The sequence below is a fragment of the Tachysurus vachellii genome, chromosome 26 (assembly GCF_030014155.1).
Source record: "Tachysurus vachellii isolate PV-2020 chromosome 26, HZAU_Pvac_v1, whole genome shotgun sequence".
Lineage (NCBI taxonomy): Eukaryota > Metazoa > Chordata > Actinopteri > Siluriformes > Bagridae > Tachysurus > Tachysurus vachellii.
The window spans coordinates 10,671,535-10,690,893 of record NC_083485.1 but is presented as its reverse complement, the minus strand read 5'-3'; the positions used below and the strand labels follow the sequence as shown (position 1 = coordinate 10,690,893).

Here is a 19,359-nt window from a genome sequence, read left to right as displayed (position 1 = left end):
TTTCTAGTATTTTCTAGTAGTTTGACATGATTCAGACCTTGTGCTTTACTCTCTTATATTGCCAACCAGTTGTATCTTTCTGCTGGTCAGAGGTCATGCCAACACGTGCAGACCTTTCTCTCTCTCTTTCTCACACACACTCTCTCTCTCTCTCACACACACGCACACACACACACACACTATTGGATAGTGTCACTGTGACTGACGAGAGAAACAGGAGATTTTGCTTCCACAGTAGGCTGTTGCATTGTTGAGCCAGGATTGTGTTTTCTAGAAATATGTGACCGTCCCGAGTGGCACAGAAGTTCAAATCCTGACAGTAATACGGCCGGGAGTCCAAGAGAGCAAATTTTGGCGTTCAGACACAGAGCCAGTGAATGTGGAAGGTTGTGGATAGCACTTTCTTCCTAGTGTGTTGCTCTATCTGATCAGGGAGCACTGAAGAATGCACTGATGGTAGTATCTGTCAAATGATTGGGGAGAACTGGCCCAGACCAATTAAGTAAGAAAATTGGGAGTGCTCTCCTGAGTTAATTTTTATAATTTACTTCTCATAAATTGAGTGTTGCTGTTGTGTGCATGTAAACCAGTTAAAGGTGAACACCACCTTCTGGGTCTGCATGCATGTATATTTTTTAATATTTCATTGTTCATTTTGTTTTACACGACAGTAGATATCCATGTCTTCGATCTATTTCAGTCTGGTTGTGGAGGTCATGACGCGAGTGTTTGAGCTCGAGACGGACACCAGCGTTAAAGTGCCTTTTATCCTCCTGTGTGTCAGTGTGATCAGTTACACCCGCGTTAAGGTCAGAAGCTGTGATGATGCCTTGTGACGATCTTCTCCAAAGCTCATGTTTTCTTTGTTAAAAGTGTTATGAAAATTAAAATGAATTGAATTTGAAACAATGGACCGAGATAAATGTAAATGTATCCCTAATGATCAAGCCACGGGTGACGAGGAAAGGAAACACTTCCTGAGATGATACTTTAATACACTTAAACGAATAACCACAGCATGACAGAGTGAAGGCCAGTCACTACACATCTGTTTCAACATGGAGGGAATTGATCAAGAAATGTGACGAGTGATGCTGTGATTGACTCATGCTTAGCGTGAAGCATCATGAGTTGTTCTGTTGGTTAGGGCGTATCAATAAATCAGTGACCGTTAGAAGGAACACAGCGTTTTTCCAGCAATCAGATGTGTTCGTTTCTTTTCCTGCTCAGGCAGGATGTCTGTGCGCGTTCGTCCATGTCTTCCTGTTCTTAAAATCTGTGGAATATTAATTATCGTTCAGGAAAAGAAGAGAGATGACAAGGAGTGAATAAACGTTCTCACATTGTTTTTAACACTCCACTCTTTTCTCACTGCTGTAATTAAAAGGGTTTTTCCTGAAAAATTATAAAGTGTATAAAGAAATTTTGGTTTGCTCATTTTCTTACAATGTCCTCAAGATATCTGGCTCTTATTCAGGTCTCAGTGTCTTACAGACAAGAGTTTGGTGTTTTTTATAGCCGTTATGGTTTAGCGTAGCGTAGTATACTGTATAATAGTGTCATAATCCTCCATAATAATTGACAAATAATTGTGAGTATTTTATTAATTCAGCTTTCTCTTTTAGTAGGATATAATCTGGAGAATCTGGACCATGATGCAGCAAGATAATGTAGTGTGGTATTGTACAATCTGTGTGCGTGACGGAGTGAGGGAGAGACGGTCCGTCAGTAACGTCCTAATCCATAAAAGATAATCTAATCCAGAGCAAAGCCCCTGATAAGATTAGGTTCCTCAGGCTGCTCCACATGGCAGCATCATGTTTATATAGAAGGAAGTGACCGCAGACCGGAGGATGTGTGAGGAGACGGAGACGAGTGTGAATTCCATTTCTGAAAGAGAAAGGGTCCCGGAAAACACGGGCCGTTGCCATGGAAACAGGACTGCAATCTGTGTGTGTGTGTGTGTGTCTGGTGGTCTGAACTCTCTCTACATTCCATATATTCTTATGCTTTATCACCCTGCTCATTCATTTTCTCTATTTTAATCTCTCTCTAGTCATTTCTCTGTCCTTTCTTTCTTCCCCTCACTGTCTTTTTAATGCTTTTTTTTTTGTCTCCTCTCTCTTGCTTTCAATGAATCTCTCTCTATCTCTCATTTAGGATTAAAACAAATCAATAGCACACTATATACCCTGTTGTGCACTATATGCCCAGTAGAACAGCATTTGAGCATTTTGTCATATTAAGTGTTAATAATGTGGTAAACAAAAGTTTTGCTACACATGGCTCGGTTTAAGTTCAGGGTTGGAGATGGAGACTGTTTTCCATAGCCATACAGCAGCAGAGTAATTGAACGACGTGTTTCTGTACCATATGGCAGTCAAGCACACAGAGCAGCGATCACTTTCTAGTTTTCTTTAATATAGGTCCTACCCAAGGGAACGGCTGTTTCAGAAACAGCAAAGGGAGGATGGAGAGGAAGCGTGACTGTGCAAAACAGCGTGTCCTCCATCTTTGTGTCGTGAGAGCAGCATCTCCTTGGGAGGCGGACGGAAAGAACAGAAGAGAGAAAGTGAAACTGTGTGCAGAAGGAGTTTCAGTCTCTCTGAAGTGTAGAACTCTCCATTTCTTTTATTTTTTTTTATTTATTTTTTTTTGGTTATAGTTTATATGGTTTATAGCTTCTGGCTATAGCGCTTAGGAGTTCTCTCAAGTCTCACTGTAGTTAAGATGTTATAACCGTTCTTAACAGGGTTTGATGAATGATATTGATTTTATTTTAAAAATAAATTGAACACCGGGCAAGAAAACAGCAACTAAACAAGTCGAAACCGAACGAGGTTTAAAACCACTGTTTTCTACACAGTCGGATCAGGTTTCTTTCCTTCCTTCCATGTTTAGGTTTCAAGTTTGCAGCCCGCTTTCACTCACACTTTCTCACACACACACTTTGTGTTGACGGCATGAACAAACACCTCGCAGAATGTGTTCTGGGGCACTGGAAGCACTTTCCGTTTCTGATCAGAAGAGAATTCACACATTTATACTGTAGGTTTTAACAATAAATAAATAAAATAAATAACAAACTAATTCTGTCCCACTAGTATCAAGATTAGACACTGGGTTTGGTGCTGAAACGATGTTTATTTTGGAGCATTTGGAATGTCCTTGGCGGTTCTGGTGATTGCTGCTGTATTGTCTGTGTTCCTGATTAGAAGGCAGAGGTTTTCTGGTATGTTGACATCTCATAGGGACGTTATTCGAACACCAGGTTTCAAGTGGTACCCGGTGTGGTATCCTGTTTTAATGACAAAACCAACGTCGAAATAAAGCTGATGCCAAACACAACTCGGCATCATATAGCTACATTACGTTCCAAGATGCTCAGAGACTCGATGACTTCCATTTAGTGACCCACGAGATGATGAACACAACGGTGTTGATGGTGACATCGGTGTGAAAGGTAAAGCTTTGGATGCTTTGCATTGCTGCAAAGAGTTAAGAGACGAGAAGTAAGTGTTAAGCATGAATGGCGTTCCTGTTAGCAGGTGAGCATGCTGCTGAAAGTAGTTTAAATGAACTTAAACTTTAATAAGATGTAGCCATAGAATTTAGGGATTAATAAAACCTTAAATTTAATGAATGACTGAGTCTGATGTGGTTTTTCTCCAGTTATCTCCAGGTCATGGATGGTTCAAATCTTCTGTAGGATTTGGTTTGCTTTTTTCATAGGTGTATATCTGGGACCGTGTAAGGGTGTGTGTCTGGAGAAGTTTTAGACTTTAATACTCTCTCTTTCTCCCTGGGTGTTTTGAAAAATCTCCTCTCGTTTTGATCTCACAGCCTCTCTCTTGGAGCTCGAGCGTAATCACACACCCATGCGGAGCAGTTATAAACGAGACCTCGGTAATACGACACCCGCGCTTTCCCGAAACACGGCACGACTCGCCACGTCGTCATCGCTGCACCGAAAACCCATACAGCAGGAAAGATGGATGCGCAGCAGGAAGAGAAAGATGGTGATGGATAACCCTTTTGTATATCTGTGCTGGACTTCCGAGAGGCCGGTATCAAATCTCATGCTTTTGAAATGTTCAGTTACTCTGGAAACGTATTGCTTCTGTCTGAGGCAAGAGAAGCTTCCAGAATACTGGACGAGGCGGGTGATCCAGCATCCATCTCTTCATTTTAAGATCCATTTTATCTCATTTAAGATAATTGGCTACAGTTGATTTAATCTTCTTTCTTCACTATGTTTGCTTGCTGTTGTGAAATTTGGTGCTCGTGCTAGATGAGCCCATATTCAAATGATTTTGTCTCTCTCCTTTAGACTTCCGCTGTGCGTTTGTGCAAACTTCTTGATGTGAACACTTTCATATCTACAAGCCCTGTCTGGCAACGTAACCAGTCACGTTTCACGTTGTCAAGTGGGTTCGACTAATGAAAGGCTATTTAATAGGCCATTAATACAGCAATGACTCCTGAAAAGTCCAAAAAATAGAACAGAACATATCGAGTTCATATAAACATGTAGCGTTCCAGCCTAGAACTGAAGTAAACGTAATTCGGATTGTGCATCAAATCTTCAGCTTGCTAATTCATTAAATATCGTTAAGCTATTAGTTTTTGCCAGGAGTCGAGTCATAGCTTAGCGTAATAACAAACTAGCTGTGTGTTAAATCATCCGTTCAATTATGGTCCACAAGACCGTTTCAATTTGCAATACAAATTCTACATTCAGTTGCAGGGAAAGATTAGAAGTGTGTGTGTGTGCGTGCAAGTACACACACCTCTATCTGTACATGACCATTTTAAATGCAGTTTAATAGTGTGCTTCCAGCCTGCTCAACTTTGCCGTAGTTAATTAATTACTGAGTAAATCTGGTGTCTTGGAGCACAAAAAAGACCAAACTGGCAACAAATGTCTGTCACTGTCAAAGTTCAAATTAAGAAGTGCATAAAAGCTAAAAGTGTCAGTATAGAATTACACAAAACTCATGGTAGAGCTATGAATATTGTTTGTGGCAATAGTGAAATCCGGACATAATGAACTTTAACCATGTTTCCCATGTTAGCAGATCTTCTTTGTTTAATTTGACCTTGAGAACCCATTATGGCACAGCCTGTAATCGAATTCAGCTAAGAGTTTGTTGGGATCATCTTATATGGTGTAACAAGCAATAGTGCAAGTATTCTGTGCAAGTATTCATTTAACACTGAGGAGCAAGATGATCAGGCTTTTGCAGTTTTAAAATAATTTCTTTCCATGCACTAATTTGCTAATCGAAAACTTGAGCTTTTGCCATGTCTCCAATTGTGGCCTCATGCCAAGTGTAAATGGAAAGATTGGAATTCCATTCATCAGTTTAATGGATTCTTTGGAAAGAGGTTGTGTGTATATCAGAGAAGAAAAGGGAAGAAATAGAGAGAGCTCAAGTTATGTTAGTAATATATGAGAGCTTTACAGGAGGAGTTGTGCCCCTTTTCCACCGGAAAGAACCGGGTGCTGGTTCAGAGCTAGCACTGGTGCTTGTTCAAAGTTGGTTCCACTGGTGAACCTTCTAAGAACCGTTTTGCCTCTCCACCGGCTAGAGAGCCATCACAGCGCCGAGTGTGACGTCACTGTATACGTGTCACGTGTCCCAGCAACTTTAGCGCAGCGGCAAACACATCAACAATGGCGGATGTTGCTTAACTTTTAATGCTCATGGCTTTGCGAACATACATTGGCATCCAAACGTGAATAAAACGTGTACGTGCAGCTCCATGTAATCTGTATAAACGGAGGTTGTAATCGATAAAGTACATAACGTTATTTTATCATTAACACACAAAAAAGTTAGCCTTAGCATGTAGCTACCTACTATCATGTGTGCTGATAATGTATCATATCGCGGTAAAGTAAAAGTGTATTAAACATTAGGATACTTAAGGTACATTATCAAATGCGCTAACAGTAGCTCCGCCCACAGCCCCTGACACAAGCGGTTTTTAAGTGTAGACCAGCAACGTTTTGGTGCTACTTAAGAACCACTTTTCCTGGTTCAGAGCCGGTGCTTTGGCGGTCGAAACAGAAAGAACTGGTTCTAAATTAGGCTCTGGCTCCAAACCAGCACTCAAACTGCATCGGTGGAAAAGGGGCATTGTTGAACCATCACTGTCCCTCAGGTGCCATATGACTAATTGAGTCAGTTTGGCATTTACGGAAACGAACATCTAGCAGAGATGTAAGCCCAATCTCAGAGAGGTGGTCCTGGGCGATTTAGCATGTTGTTAGTGGCGGTGTTGAGCATTTTTGTCAGCTCTAATCTGTTCTTCACTCTTTATTCGATTTTCTTTTCTTCTCCATTTAACACGCTGTCTCCCCTCGCTTTGTCTCTTTGGATTCTCCATTCAAGCACCAGACTAATGAGGATTTATAGTGTAGAATTAACAGACCAATGGGCTCATATGTAGCGGCTAATCACATCGGGTGAACACGCTACCTTGGAGTGCTCTTATGCGTCTCGATGCACTTACACGGCATCAGTGGTTTTGTGTGGTTCGCTGGCTGAAGTCGGCGTCTTCCTTTATCCTCGTCCGTGAGCTAATTTCTTTGCATAAAATGCTAAGCTCAGGAGCAACAACGGCTTGGTCAGTCCACCTCCCACTTCCCACCTTCTTCTCCTTTTTTCACTTTTTCAATCATATATTTTCATTTTCATGGATAAAATCCAAAACCAGAATGTAATTATTGTACGACTTTATTGTACGATTTTATTGAATCCTGGCAACCTTTTCTGATCTTTAATTCATCCCTCTTATCCCTTCTCCTCATTGACTTTTCTGTGTCTATGTTCTTTCGATATGATACTGACGGCTACGGGAGGTGTCTGTCTTACCCGGTTTGTCTGGCATAGACACTAAGAGATGTTCTATACTTTGGTGTCAGTGTCATGGGTTAGATCCTGATTTATGCTTTCATTTAAAAAAAAAAAAAAGCCCTCCCATTAACTTGGAGTAAACACCTTTTTAGATTGGGTGAACCATGGCAGTTTAGAAACCAAAGCATTTGATGGACAGATAAGATCCTCTTCTTAATCTGAGAGCCTGTGGATATGAAGGGCTTTCTATGCGACTCAGATTTTTTTTTTTTCTGTATCAGGGTTGATTTGTATTTATTTATTTATTGTTCTGCATAGATGTTTTATCTGTGTGAAGCAATAAAATGAGTCACTCTTATATTTTATAAGGTACTCTTATTGTTACCCTCAAAGGCCAGTATTGATCTCGCTTGTAGTCTGACTGCTGCACATTTCCGTGACCCTCACAATTAAGGTCTGTCTGACTCTTCCATGAGCTCAGCAGGTAATGTCTGGCTACACAGAGCGCTGGGTGTTGCCATGCCGTCTCCAGCCTGTCGGCACACTGGCACTGATGGATGATGGGAGCCTGGTGTTTGCCTTGGAGACGGTGCTAAAGTAGGAGGGGTTTTGTGGGGGGCTAAAGTAAAGGAGCCAATTCTGCAAGTGGGTCAAATTGTAACTGGGTAATATCAGTGTTATTTCTGTAAATATGATCCTGTGCATAGCCATTCAAAGCAGGCGTAGGGTCATAAACGTTTATGAAAGGTTAAATACGATGTTCTTACAAACAAACTTTGAGTGCTTACATATCCCCAGTAAGCAACAATCAGAGAGGTCTTGTGTATAAACATATGTAATCTTTTTTTTTTTTTTTTTAATTTACTAATCATTATTTTAGAATCGTTAGCGTGTGTGTGTGTGTGATGTCTAGGACAAATTATCACAAATCTTTGTGGCTGAGTTTTGGAGAAAAGTGTTACAATTTGTTTTTGACCAAAATGTCTGTCAATAAAATACTTACGTAGTCAGACGTCAATATTTTGTCTAAGCCAAAAATCACTTTAGGTAAGGAAAAATAACTTTACCTGCCTGTTCTTTTATTTGATTTTAGTTTAGTTTTTGTTGGTCTCCTGAAATGTTTTTCTGCTCACAGTCTCTCACTTAAACAAGGTGCTTCCAGCTGCAGAAATGACACATACTGGATGTTTTTGGGTTTTTTATTTTTTTCCCCGGCTACGTGTGAAAATCCCCGAGGGTCAGCATTTTCTAAAATACGCAAACCAGCTAATCTGGCACAAACATCCATGTCATGGTCAAAGTTAGAGAGATCATATTTTTGGAATTTAAATGTATAATGTGAACAATAAGTGAAGCTCTTGACCTGAAACTTCACGATTGAAAGCGTTGGGGTGCTGCCACATGCATACAATAGATAGGGTCAGAATTTTGATCTTATGAAAGGTTTTCTTTAGCTGCCACATATTCATTGCAGTAATCCCCCCCACCCCCCCACCCCACATCTCTGGCCTCTAGGTTAACTCTGACTCGGGCAGTGTGTTGATAAGGCGAGGAATCCTGTTGGGTAATGCAGGAAATGCTGAGTCATTGTTTGTCCTCATTTCATAGTGGCAGAGTGACCTCTTGGTCGTTCTGTGGTATTAGCCACTAAAAACAGGGAACATTATGAAAAGCAGTATAAAATATTATTTTATATTGTTATAAAATATATATATATTGTTATATATTGTTGAAAATATTAATGATACCACAATATTGATGCTCTATGACCTCATTTATTTTTTTTGTCTAGAACTTTAATGGAATGACTAGATGGATGGACTGAGAGAGAATGACTTGAATATCATTACTTTACAATTGAAGTTGCAGAGATTCGGAGGCCTTTTGAAGGTCACAGTCTGCCATCTGGATGGTGCTCTTGCTTTCTCACGCGCACGCTCTCGCACCACCTGTTGTTTGGGTGCACTTGATCAAGAAGGATATGGATCATCCTAGATGTGTATGTGCCTTTACGAGGGTTTTTATGATGTTGTGGGTTGGTACTTGCCAGGTGTGGAATGAATTACATCACAGGGTGATTTTAAGAAGTCTCTTAAAATTTTCTCACCTTTTCTTGCTGTAATGAAGCCAAATGCACAAGCCAGGCTTTAGACATTATTATATCATATAGGCATTTGTACTTGCTGCCTTTCAGATGACTGTAATGCAGGATTTTGGGGTTCATTTTAAGATTGCACAGGATTTGATTTCAGTACAGGTTTCCATGTCACAGACTAATCTTAGGGCTTAGCAACTAATGGCTACGATCTTCAGCAGCAACCACTCGATGAGCCTCGATATTTTATAGTGATATTCACAGCATTGAATCATATGGTGTGAACTTCTCCTCTGAGGCTATCGGCAATCGGCAACAGCCAGTGTGAGAGAAAATCAAATTCATCCGCCGTCATGTGCAGCAGATCTCTAAATCTGGCTGTGTAGAAGAATGAGGGCAAAATCTAAACACAATATTGTCCAAGTCATTTATCATGCTATACCCAGATGCCCGTTAGCAAAAATAAAACAAATATTACTTGGTGTAAAAGCGTCTGTGTGTGTGAGATTTATGAACTTTAACCTTTTAGGCTGTGTGGATGACTCCGATCAGGTGTATTAACTGGTCTCTACAGTGTTTTTATTTGTCTGCCTGCCTCATTAAGTTACATTTTGCAGTGTGGGGATACATCATCACACCAGTATTTAGAGCTTTGGCATTTGTTCCAGTTTATACTTAGAACAGATAGATCAGCAGGATGAATATTCGCATTCCCGCACATAGCCAACTAGAACAAACAAGCGTTTAACTTCATCTCACCATAACTGTTTATTTCATTTAGAATCAAATCCGAAAGAAGAAACTTGAAGACGTTTTTGCATGTCTGTGGAGTTCGCGGTACAGTGAGCTGTATGTGGATGCATGGCTTTATATTGCACAAGTGCAACTTTAGTCGCAAGCTGTTTTGCTGATGCTAGACATCTGACGCATCTTTCAGCTGCTCCTCAGTGCAGAGATCTCAGGGCTCAGTGCCTGGCCCATTTCCCTCTTTTACACCAGTTCTTTAGGCAAGCACACCTTGTTCTTGTATATAATATGTTTATACCTTTTAACTTGAAAGCACTGTCTGGGTTTATAGCAGAGTCATTTCCTCTGGAAAGCTTTGGGCTTTCACCTCACACTGTGATTGCTCAAGGTACTTTTCAGTCAATGTTTAATCTTCTACGTGATCGTTGGGACCTTGTTGGTTGCAATCACAAATTAAGACTTGGCTTAAAAATGGCATTTCACATTAGACCAAAAAAAAAGCCTTCTAAGAATCTGTATTGGTAAATTCTTGATTTTAACGTGTGCATGCTTCCAAAAAGCTTTGTCAAAAGCTATTACAGTAATAATCTTGCCTAGTAGCTGCTGAAGCATTAGTTTCAAAGTGCAAGTGTGTGACATGATTTGTGTATAAAGTAATTCCCTTCGTTTTGCACAAGTTTAGCCAATAAATAGAGGTTTGGTGTCTCAAGTCTGCTCTTTTAATATTGCATTGGAGTTACATGGAAAATGTGCTCAGCGACTAATAGGAAGGCAGGTTCACTCAAAGATTTTGCCATCATTAGGATTAAAGCTTTGGGTACAAGATGAAAGGTATTCTCTCACAGCTTTTCTGATCAGCTACATTTGCAAATATGGGGGGAAATTATGTACATTTTCTTTTTAGCTGAATAATATTTTTAAATATCTAACTCCATAAGTTTGACCATAACTCAGAAATGTTTTGTGTTTTACAGGGTTTTATCAATGTCTACATATTTAGGCACAGTTATTATGGTCAAAAGTAGCATTTTATTTGTGCTTGGGTAATGCTTACTGTAATATTGTGTGTGTGTGTGTGTGTGTGTGTGTGTGTGTGTGCGCGTCTGCCTTTTGTGTTACAGGGTGAGGAGGGGCCTCCCAGTCTGGAGTACATCCAGGCCAAGGACCTGTTCCCTCAGAAAGAGCTGGTCAAAGAAGACGACAGTCTACAGGTCAGCTGCTCTCCTTATGTCACGTGATGCACCAAGTAATGACTTGAACTGAAATTCAGAACCCACTGGGCTGAATAACCGAACCTATAAAGCTTGACGGAGAGGGTGTCTATGCTTTTTGTTTGAGTCTGGTGCCAGATTGTCTAAGTGCTGTATCAAACCATTAGTGGAGAGGTCCTTTGTCTTTGTGATTACCAAGGGATGTGGTAGCCTAGTGGTTAAGGTGTTGGGCTACCAATCGGAAGGTTGTGAGTTCGATTCCTACATCCACCAAACTGCCACCGCTGGGCCCCTGAGTAAGGCTCAATTGCTTAGTTGTATAAAAATGAGATAAAATGTAAGTTGCTCTGGATAAGGGCATCTGCTAAATGATGTAAATGATTACAAATCACTCGTCTAAAGTCCCTCATCCGAATGTTCGCTTGTTCTCTGGCGGCCGGGAACATAGCGCATTGTGTTACAATCACAAAACTTTATTAAAATATTTATCTATGGATCCTCTGTTCTGTTAAACCAGGGAAGGAATCTCTCTCTATTTTCTCTATATTTCTCTTTTCTTCTATTGTTTCTGAAAGCTTTGTGTATTTTGGGGGGGTGGCTTCAGACAGAACATTCGAAGGCTGTATTTAGTCTCTGCTTACTCCCACCTAAATCACTGACTATACCTTTTAATAGCATCGAAGGAACCATTTAGTTTATTTGTCTGCAGACTGAAACCTAATATAACTACTTTAGCCAGCATTCATGAACACGCATCTCTGTGCCTGCCACTTCTTTATTAGCCCTCAGCCCACAGTGCTGAAGGCTTACGGCTACAGCTCAAGCAATTACATGGGTCAGATTAGACAGCCAGCCAGGGAGAGAGAGAGAGAGAGAGAGAGAGAGAGAGAGAGAGAGAGAGAGAGAGAGATGAAGAATGGAGGTGGGAGATTGGACTGGAGCTAAAAAGGGAAAGTGTGTGTGTGTGTGTGCGCACGCGTGTGTTGAGTAACAAAAAAAGGTGAGAAAAGATGGTCATTAGGAAGGGAAGAGTTCTGGGTTTCATCCAAATAATGATCTCATGGCTGAGCAGGGGATCTGCAGAAAATTCCACAGCAGCTCCATGGAGAACAGCGCACACTTTTCATCTAATGACTTGCACTGATTTAACGCTGTGTAGTCAACAACATGGCAGGAAATCACTAGTACCAGTTCTCAGGATTAGAAGCATGCACACTAACGGTGGTGTTATTAAAGTGTTTAACTTTCTAATTAATTGCATTCAAAGTAAAGAATGAAGGATGGAGGTTTTGACCCTTTGGCTTAACACCTGAACACGGCAATCTGATGTTTTATAGTAAATGAAATTCGCTTCCAGGACTGATTTTTATTTTGAAGCAAAAAAAAAAACATTTAAAGAGTGATTACAAGTGACTAGAAATCTTCACCAGAACTGTTGTTCCATAATTTGAAAAAATAAAACGCTGTTAAAGGTGGGGTCTCCGTTTTTTTGAAAGTCAATGTTAACATTTGAAATCACCAAAACAAACACGCCCCTAACCCAAATGGGTCCCACCCCTGTATTGATGGCTCCGCCCACACATACATGCGTAATCCAGGCAACTAATGGAAAGAAATGTCTTTATCATAGCTGAAGGGAAGAACAATACAATTGCAGATAAACAAACAAGCAAAAAATGACACACAAGCATAATCATGCACAGGACGGCATATATTAGTTCTGTGTAACAAAGCAAAACCAACGTTACTCACCTATCGAGAAGGAAAAAAGCGACTCGGTGTCTTAAGTAAAGTTGGTGCATATTCACAGATTGGAGTTTCCCGAGTCAGTAACTCCTGAGCTAAACGCTGTTACTACACAAAACGCGGTTGTAGCTGCCTCTCTACATTACTACGATAGAAAAGAGGTGTTATTTGTGTAGTAACAGCGTTTAGCTCAGGAGTTATTGACTCAGGAAACTCCAATCTGTGAATATGCGGCCAAATTCCCGCTCCTTCAGTTCTCTCCAGTGCTGGAAAGCTGATCCTATATTAACACGGGTCCTACTTCTTGCCTTGCCGTAAGCCTTTCTTCGCTTTCTCTTTGTTTTTATCCTCCATGTCAATGTTAAAACCGCTTTCTGCTAATGTCACACATGCGCACTGAACACTCTCTCCACCCATATTGACAAGACACGCCCCTTTCTGCTCATTGGCTACACATTAGTTTTGTTTGTCGGCTCGACTCAGTTTTCTGAAGCATTTCTCAAACAACGGAGACCCCACCTTTAATTGATGAGCACGATCGAATCATTATAATATTAAAGAGATCCACCTATTAGGGGTGTGAGTATTTTATCCATACATGATATTTTTCTTTCTGTCTCTAGTATTTGGGTCACATGTGAAATCATGCATACAAAATGATCTGTGGCATTTGATCCACTCACTACGGAGTGTTGAAGCTCTGATCATTGGAATTCTGGACCAACTACTTGTATAAGAAACTAATTTTAAAATGTAATGCTGCAACCTTTTTTTTAATGCTGATCAGAGTGTTGCTGCACTACAGCTCTGTCCTTTGTTTCAATTTAGAAGCTTGCAGCTATGAAACTCGCTGCTTAAAACCAAGCATAATTATTATGCTTGAATCGAACCAACTGGGGGAACCAGAGTTAATTCCGCTTTATTACTATAATCGAACTGCACTAGCGTTCACTTAGAACCCGGAGCGATACGGGCCTCGTCCGTTCGCTGTCAGACCGCTTGTTTTGATCAGTACCCGACGGTGACCACACCAGGATTCAGTCCAGACGGTCTAAACACTAGGCTTGAGGCCATCTTTAAACTTTAATTATACCCAGCTATCCTCGACACTGCATTTGGTATTCCTGGGAACAATTAGGAATTCAGTTTCAAAAGAGTCGTCATTGCTAATCCGGTTTTAGTTCGGTCGAGAAACTGGTTGTACGTGTGGCAGATATTTATTTTTGTCATTGCTTTTTTTAACGAAACAGAAAAGCATTTTCTGTCACAGTGTCAGGAGCAGTAGGAACTTTCTTACCTTGTGTACACTTAGCCAAGCTTCCCTGCCTAGATTTACTCTGCAGTAGCTGTCTATCAGGCTTACTGTCTCTCTCGCTGTCTAATTAGACACTACTAGACTTTGATGCTGGCAGTAAGTGAGGAACCAGGAGCTGCAGAAAAAAACCTGAATGAAAGCGTAAGGGGAGCGGTTTATTTGGATTAATTATGTTCCATGACTTCATAGTAAAGTACTAAAGTACTGAACTTCGTCTTGATGTTTTGAGATCTTGGATGGTAACAGACATGTTCTCTGTCCCTCCACTCTTTCTTGTGTCCCTCCATAGCCATATTTCTGCCTCTGGGCCTCATCTGATCCTTTTAAAGCTTTTCTGCTTTCAAGGTGGCTCCTGCTCGGCTGCAGCTCCATGAAAAATAAATGCGCTTCTCTGCAGATTGCTTTGGCCATCAGGGATGCTGCAGCAGCCCCGTAAACGACAGACGGAGAGACGTGAACGAAGTCTCCGGTTTCAGGTTGCTTTATAAGATGAAAGAATTTTTCTTATTTCCTTGTTATTCTTATGAAATCGTGGAGCCAGGTTGTTGGCTGGTCTGTGTGTGCACCTGTGTGTGTGCCTTCTAGACTTTATTATGCGCACTAACAATCTGTGGTATAAAACAGGCCCTGAACATCCTCTGAACGTAAACCTCAGCAGTTCAGCTCACGCTGTTCCACTTACAAGCTGCAGCAGCAATTAAACAGAACTGACGTGAAACTTTTTCCCCACCATCCTTACTCTCTGGATTTTTTTTTGTTTATTTAGTTTTGTTTTTATTTCATGCTTCCTGAAATGGAAAATAGAGCAGCATTATTTTTATACTAATTTGATCGAATGAACAAGGTTTAAAAATATGAATCATAAAGTTTCTCTTAATCAGCTTGATTATTTGGCCCAGATTTTGATAGAGGTTTACACGAAAGATTTCTGTAGCTGTGTGTTGTTCATGGAAGGTTGTGGTGGTGGTTTTTTTTTTTTTTTTCTTTGCTGTGGGTCCTGGTGAATCATTAATCATGATCAATTGTGCTTTCTATATAATCTATTTATGGCCTTTCTGTTTGTTTCTGTGCTTCTTTGAGTGTGTGCCTCTGCCTCTTTAGGTGTGCGTCTTCTGTGTGAAGGAGTGTGTTTGTGTACATATTTGTGTGTGTGATTGTATAACCTTGTTGTGAGAGAGAGAGTGAGAGAGAGACCTTATCAGCTTGATGAATATGCTGAGATTTATGGCTATTAGTCATCGTTTGTTCCTCTCAAATATTGAGGTCTTGCTCATCCAGTGCCCTTTGTTTTGGCACCTTTGCATCCATCTGTCTCACACACACACACACACACACACACACACACACACACACACACACTTACACAGGGCAGGTGTTTAGGGAGAAAGTTGAACATGGAGGAGCTGATGAATAACAGATGGAGGAGAGGAGCTGTTTTTGTCTGTGTGGCACTGAAGCCTGAGTCACTGAATGGAAATCTTTTTCATATCGAATGTCAAGCTTAAATAAAACCTCCAGCATGTTCACCAGGCTCTATTTACTGTATATGTGGCATATGTACAAAGCTGACAGACAATAGTCATGATTGTCAAATGATTATTGACTTGGTCTGAAAGGCAGGTGATGGCAAACATACAGTTGTTTCTTTTCCATCAGCAGGTTTTCAGTGAAATTTAGGCGTCCCTTTCTTCAGCAGGGTTTGAGACAGCAGGTGTATTTCTCTTCACCACCGAGGGACATAGGAGAGAAAATCGTTAACCAGGATTGCTGGATTTCAGCAAAATATTCATCCTAAACGCATCTGAACAGTCCCGCTTGTTAATGCATGCGGAAGTGTTTCAGATACATAGACGTTCTTTATTTTCCAATCATTGCAATATATGTTATAACAGAAATGGTTCTGTAAAGGATACACACTTTAGTTGCAAACATCTAGAAATGGTCTTAAATCGCAGTTTTTACATCTCTGGTCATTCAAAATCGGAAAGCAGAATTTTAAACAGAATTGAATGTGTATGGAGTTGTGAATGAAGACATTGTGAAGCTGATTGATTTGGGTAATATATTTATTTATGATGCTGTACATCTTCCCATCTGCCTCTATAAAGGAGTTTTCTTTAGCTCAGATTTAAGTACAGTACAGTGTGGGTAGATGTCTGTAAAAAGTTTAAGGGTTTGTGGATTCTTAGTCATTTTTTTCTCATTTATAAACATTGACTCATCTTAAAGCTATTTTGGTTTTAATGCAACTTGGTGGAGCTAAATCTTTTTTTTTTTTTTTTTTATATAAAGCCTTTCTCGCCATTTATATATCTCTTCTGCTTCTAGTGTGTGTGTGTGTGTGTGTGTGGCTACCTCTTGTCTGAATGAGTTGTATTCCTGACCCCTTATCATGGACTGAAAGGGAAGCATCACTCTTATTGTCTGCTGGGTGTTTTTGATTTATCAGACATATTGGTAAATGTCTAAAGCAAAAAGACAAAAAGACACTTTCACAGTTTGGCTTTCAGTTCAAATACAAATTTCTTTTGCTTTTTAATTGCTGTTTCATTATGAGATAATTCAAATGTCAGACCCAGAACTGTAATTAAATTGCTTGCACGCACTCTAAAATCCATTTTGTTTGTCATTTACTATACTAATAGTTAATAGACCACTTTTGGGAAAGGCCACCCACACACACACACACAACAGCTCACACGCTGACTTACTGAAGCATAAATATCTTTCCGAGGCAGGAGGACATTTAGTAAATGCTGAGACGAAGCAGGTTCTGTGATTCCGTAGCACCACTGGGGTGGAGATGGGAATAATTTTAATGAATTTTTTTTTTAATTATTTATTTTTCCCCCCCCAACACAAAGATTTCTACCAGAGGAGAGTGCAGTAATCATCATTTGTGTTTGATAACATTCCAGGTTTTTCCACTGTGCTCTGTCGGAAAGTTCCCTTTGGTCGATTGCTGTACACAAACCAAATGGCAAATGAAAGATCATTGCTTGATGCTTCTGTTAATTGGTTAATGAGCAGTATCAGGATGCAGGAACAGAGGCTACCGCGTCAAATAAGAACTATAATTTACAAAAAAAACTAAATAAAACTGGAACAGGCACTTTTTTTAAAATAATTAAAAAAAAAATTTTTTATCTAATAATGCATACTAAAAATTGTCAGCGAATCAGTGCACGTTCGTAATTTTACTTAAGGAAGACAGGTATTTATTTTCTTTGTTCCATTTTGATATGAAAAAACCTTTAGGTTCAACTGAGACCATTGTATTTGCTCAAGAAAATTAAGCCGAGACCATTGAATTTGTATTGTGCACACAGTATGTAGTATCTGTGTCCATGCATTCCCAGTCCTGTCCAGCGGAAATGGTGTGTATGAGATTTAAAGGTCAACAAATTTTCCAGCCTTTCCGCAGAAGCTAGACATTTCCACCGTTGTGTGGCTTCACATTAAATCTGGCTAGAGGTGGCTGAAATGCATTAATTTGAACCAAACCTGTCCAAATGTTTTGCAGATTTACTGGGCTTTTTTTTTTTTTTTTTTGCAAATGTTCAGAAGTCCTTGTGTAACAGAGCCAGACACTCGACACAAGCGCGTCTTTGTTTAGTCTGCCTTCAGCTTCTGAGGTAACTTGCTCTGCACACACAGTGCTCAAGCTCTCCACTGTTTAGAGGGTTTTAAAAGCAGGCCTGGTTTCTTAACACCATGCCAACAGGACCCCATGGGCATAGGCTTGAGATCCTGTTTATTTGCAGTTTGTGGATGGATGATGCCATCGGGCATCATATAAAGGGGGTCAAGTAGATCCAGATTCATTAGACTCACAGGGAAAGTCTACAGAGTGCTCCAAGTTTGCTCGGTAGTCTTAGTGTGTAGTTATTAGTGTGTAATAAACCTCGCTATAGAAACTCCTTTGGTTTTATTTTTCCTTTTATGATTCATAACGTGTCAGACTTTGTGTTTGAATTTGTATGTGGGTTTGTTGTATAAAATGCTGCACTTAGTTAGGAGGATAACTGTGGGAATGCAGTAGGCGTCGTCTCCAAGTTGTCGCCGACATACACCCCGTTGTGGTGTTCTGACCTTTTCTTTCCTCTGTGATTTATAACGGTGTAGATTGATTGGTTGACGTCACCCTTTTACACCACATAGAACTGTAGCTTATGTAGGCTTTTCAGTTTTAAGGTTAAAGATGTGGTTTGTCATATTTTTAAGTGTTTCTACACGTTATAACCTCATCCTTTTAAAAATAAACTGATTTTGCAACGTTACTATGCACAGAATACGGCTCTAGTTCCTTTATTATTTTTCTTTATAAAGACCCAGCATTATATTTTCTGGTCTGGATTTTGGCTCCGCCCCCCAGATAAAGCGGCTTCTCAGCTGTGCGTCTTTAACCTTTAAAAGGAAACTCGATGTGAAACAGAGGAGGTGAGGAATATTGCACTTTTAACAATATTTTGCACTTTAATCTGTATTTCTGTGTGTTTGTTTTTTGCAGGTGCCTTTCCTGACTCTTCAAGGAGAAGGGGTGGAGTTTCTGGGCCATGCTGATGACGCCATCATCGCCATCTCTAACTACCGACTGCACATTAAGTTCAAAGACTCCATTATCAATGTAAGAGACAGACACACACACAGACTGATCAATCATATGACATGTTTGCTGCTTTTGGGGCAGATCATTTCTTTTTTTCTTTCTTTTCTGAATGTGCACATTTTCATATAACTTTTGAAGTGAAATTTCAATTAAGTCCTAAAAGCTAATTAAAATGGCAACCGCTGTCATTTTTCTCAACATAAATTTCCTTTCCTCTGTACAATGACTGCAGTTAAAGCAGCATCTGTTTTCCTTCTCTGCTAATAATTATATATAAATATTAACCAGGTTTCTACATGTTATTTATTAAGCGACTTCAGCCCTAAACCTAGTGTTTAATAATAGTAGGTTTTCTCCAAACTCCCACAAAAAAAGACATTTTCTTTTGTTTTGTTTTTTTAATGGTCAGAATCTGTTAAAATGGCTCATGGAAGCAATACACCATTAAAAATAATAGCTTTAAAAAATATTAGGATCTACAAATGTGCATGAGTTCCCATCTCAAATAGGTAAGTGAACACTTTACTGCTATCAAACCAGCTGGCATTTGTCACACTTCGAGGTGAGAAGGATTTCAGTATCGGAGACTCAGATTGCATCATATTTTCAACCTCTAAAATCCACCATGACAACCAATTCTACTGTTTACCACTAATTATGAATGTGCTGTTATGTCACAGTTTAGTTGGCTAACTAGCTTAGTTCGAGACTCGTATAGATTTAAAAAAAAAAAAAAATGACTTGGGTTAAATTAGGATTAGCGTTTTCTGCCA

General features: G+C 39.9%; 1 protein-coding gene across 5 annotated transcripts in view; it reads left to right on the top strand.

Moving 5' to 3' along the window:
* mtmr4 (myotubularin related protein 4) overlaps positions 1–19,359 on the top strand; it is a 55,513-nt gene that overhangs the window by 20,341 nt on the left and 15,813 nt on the right. For all 5 annotated transcript variants that reach the window (XM_060862562.1, XM_060862563.1, XM_060862565.1 and 2 more), the window contains 2 exons: positions 10,827–10,916; positions 18,488–18,604. In XM_060862562.1, the coding sequence (XP_060718545.1) occupies positions 10,827–10,916; positions 18,488–18,604 (207 nt within the window). The remainder of the gene's footprint in view (positions 1–10,826; positions 10,917–18,487; positions 18,605–19,359) is intronic.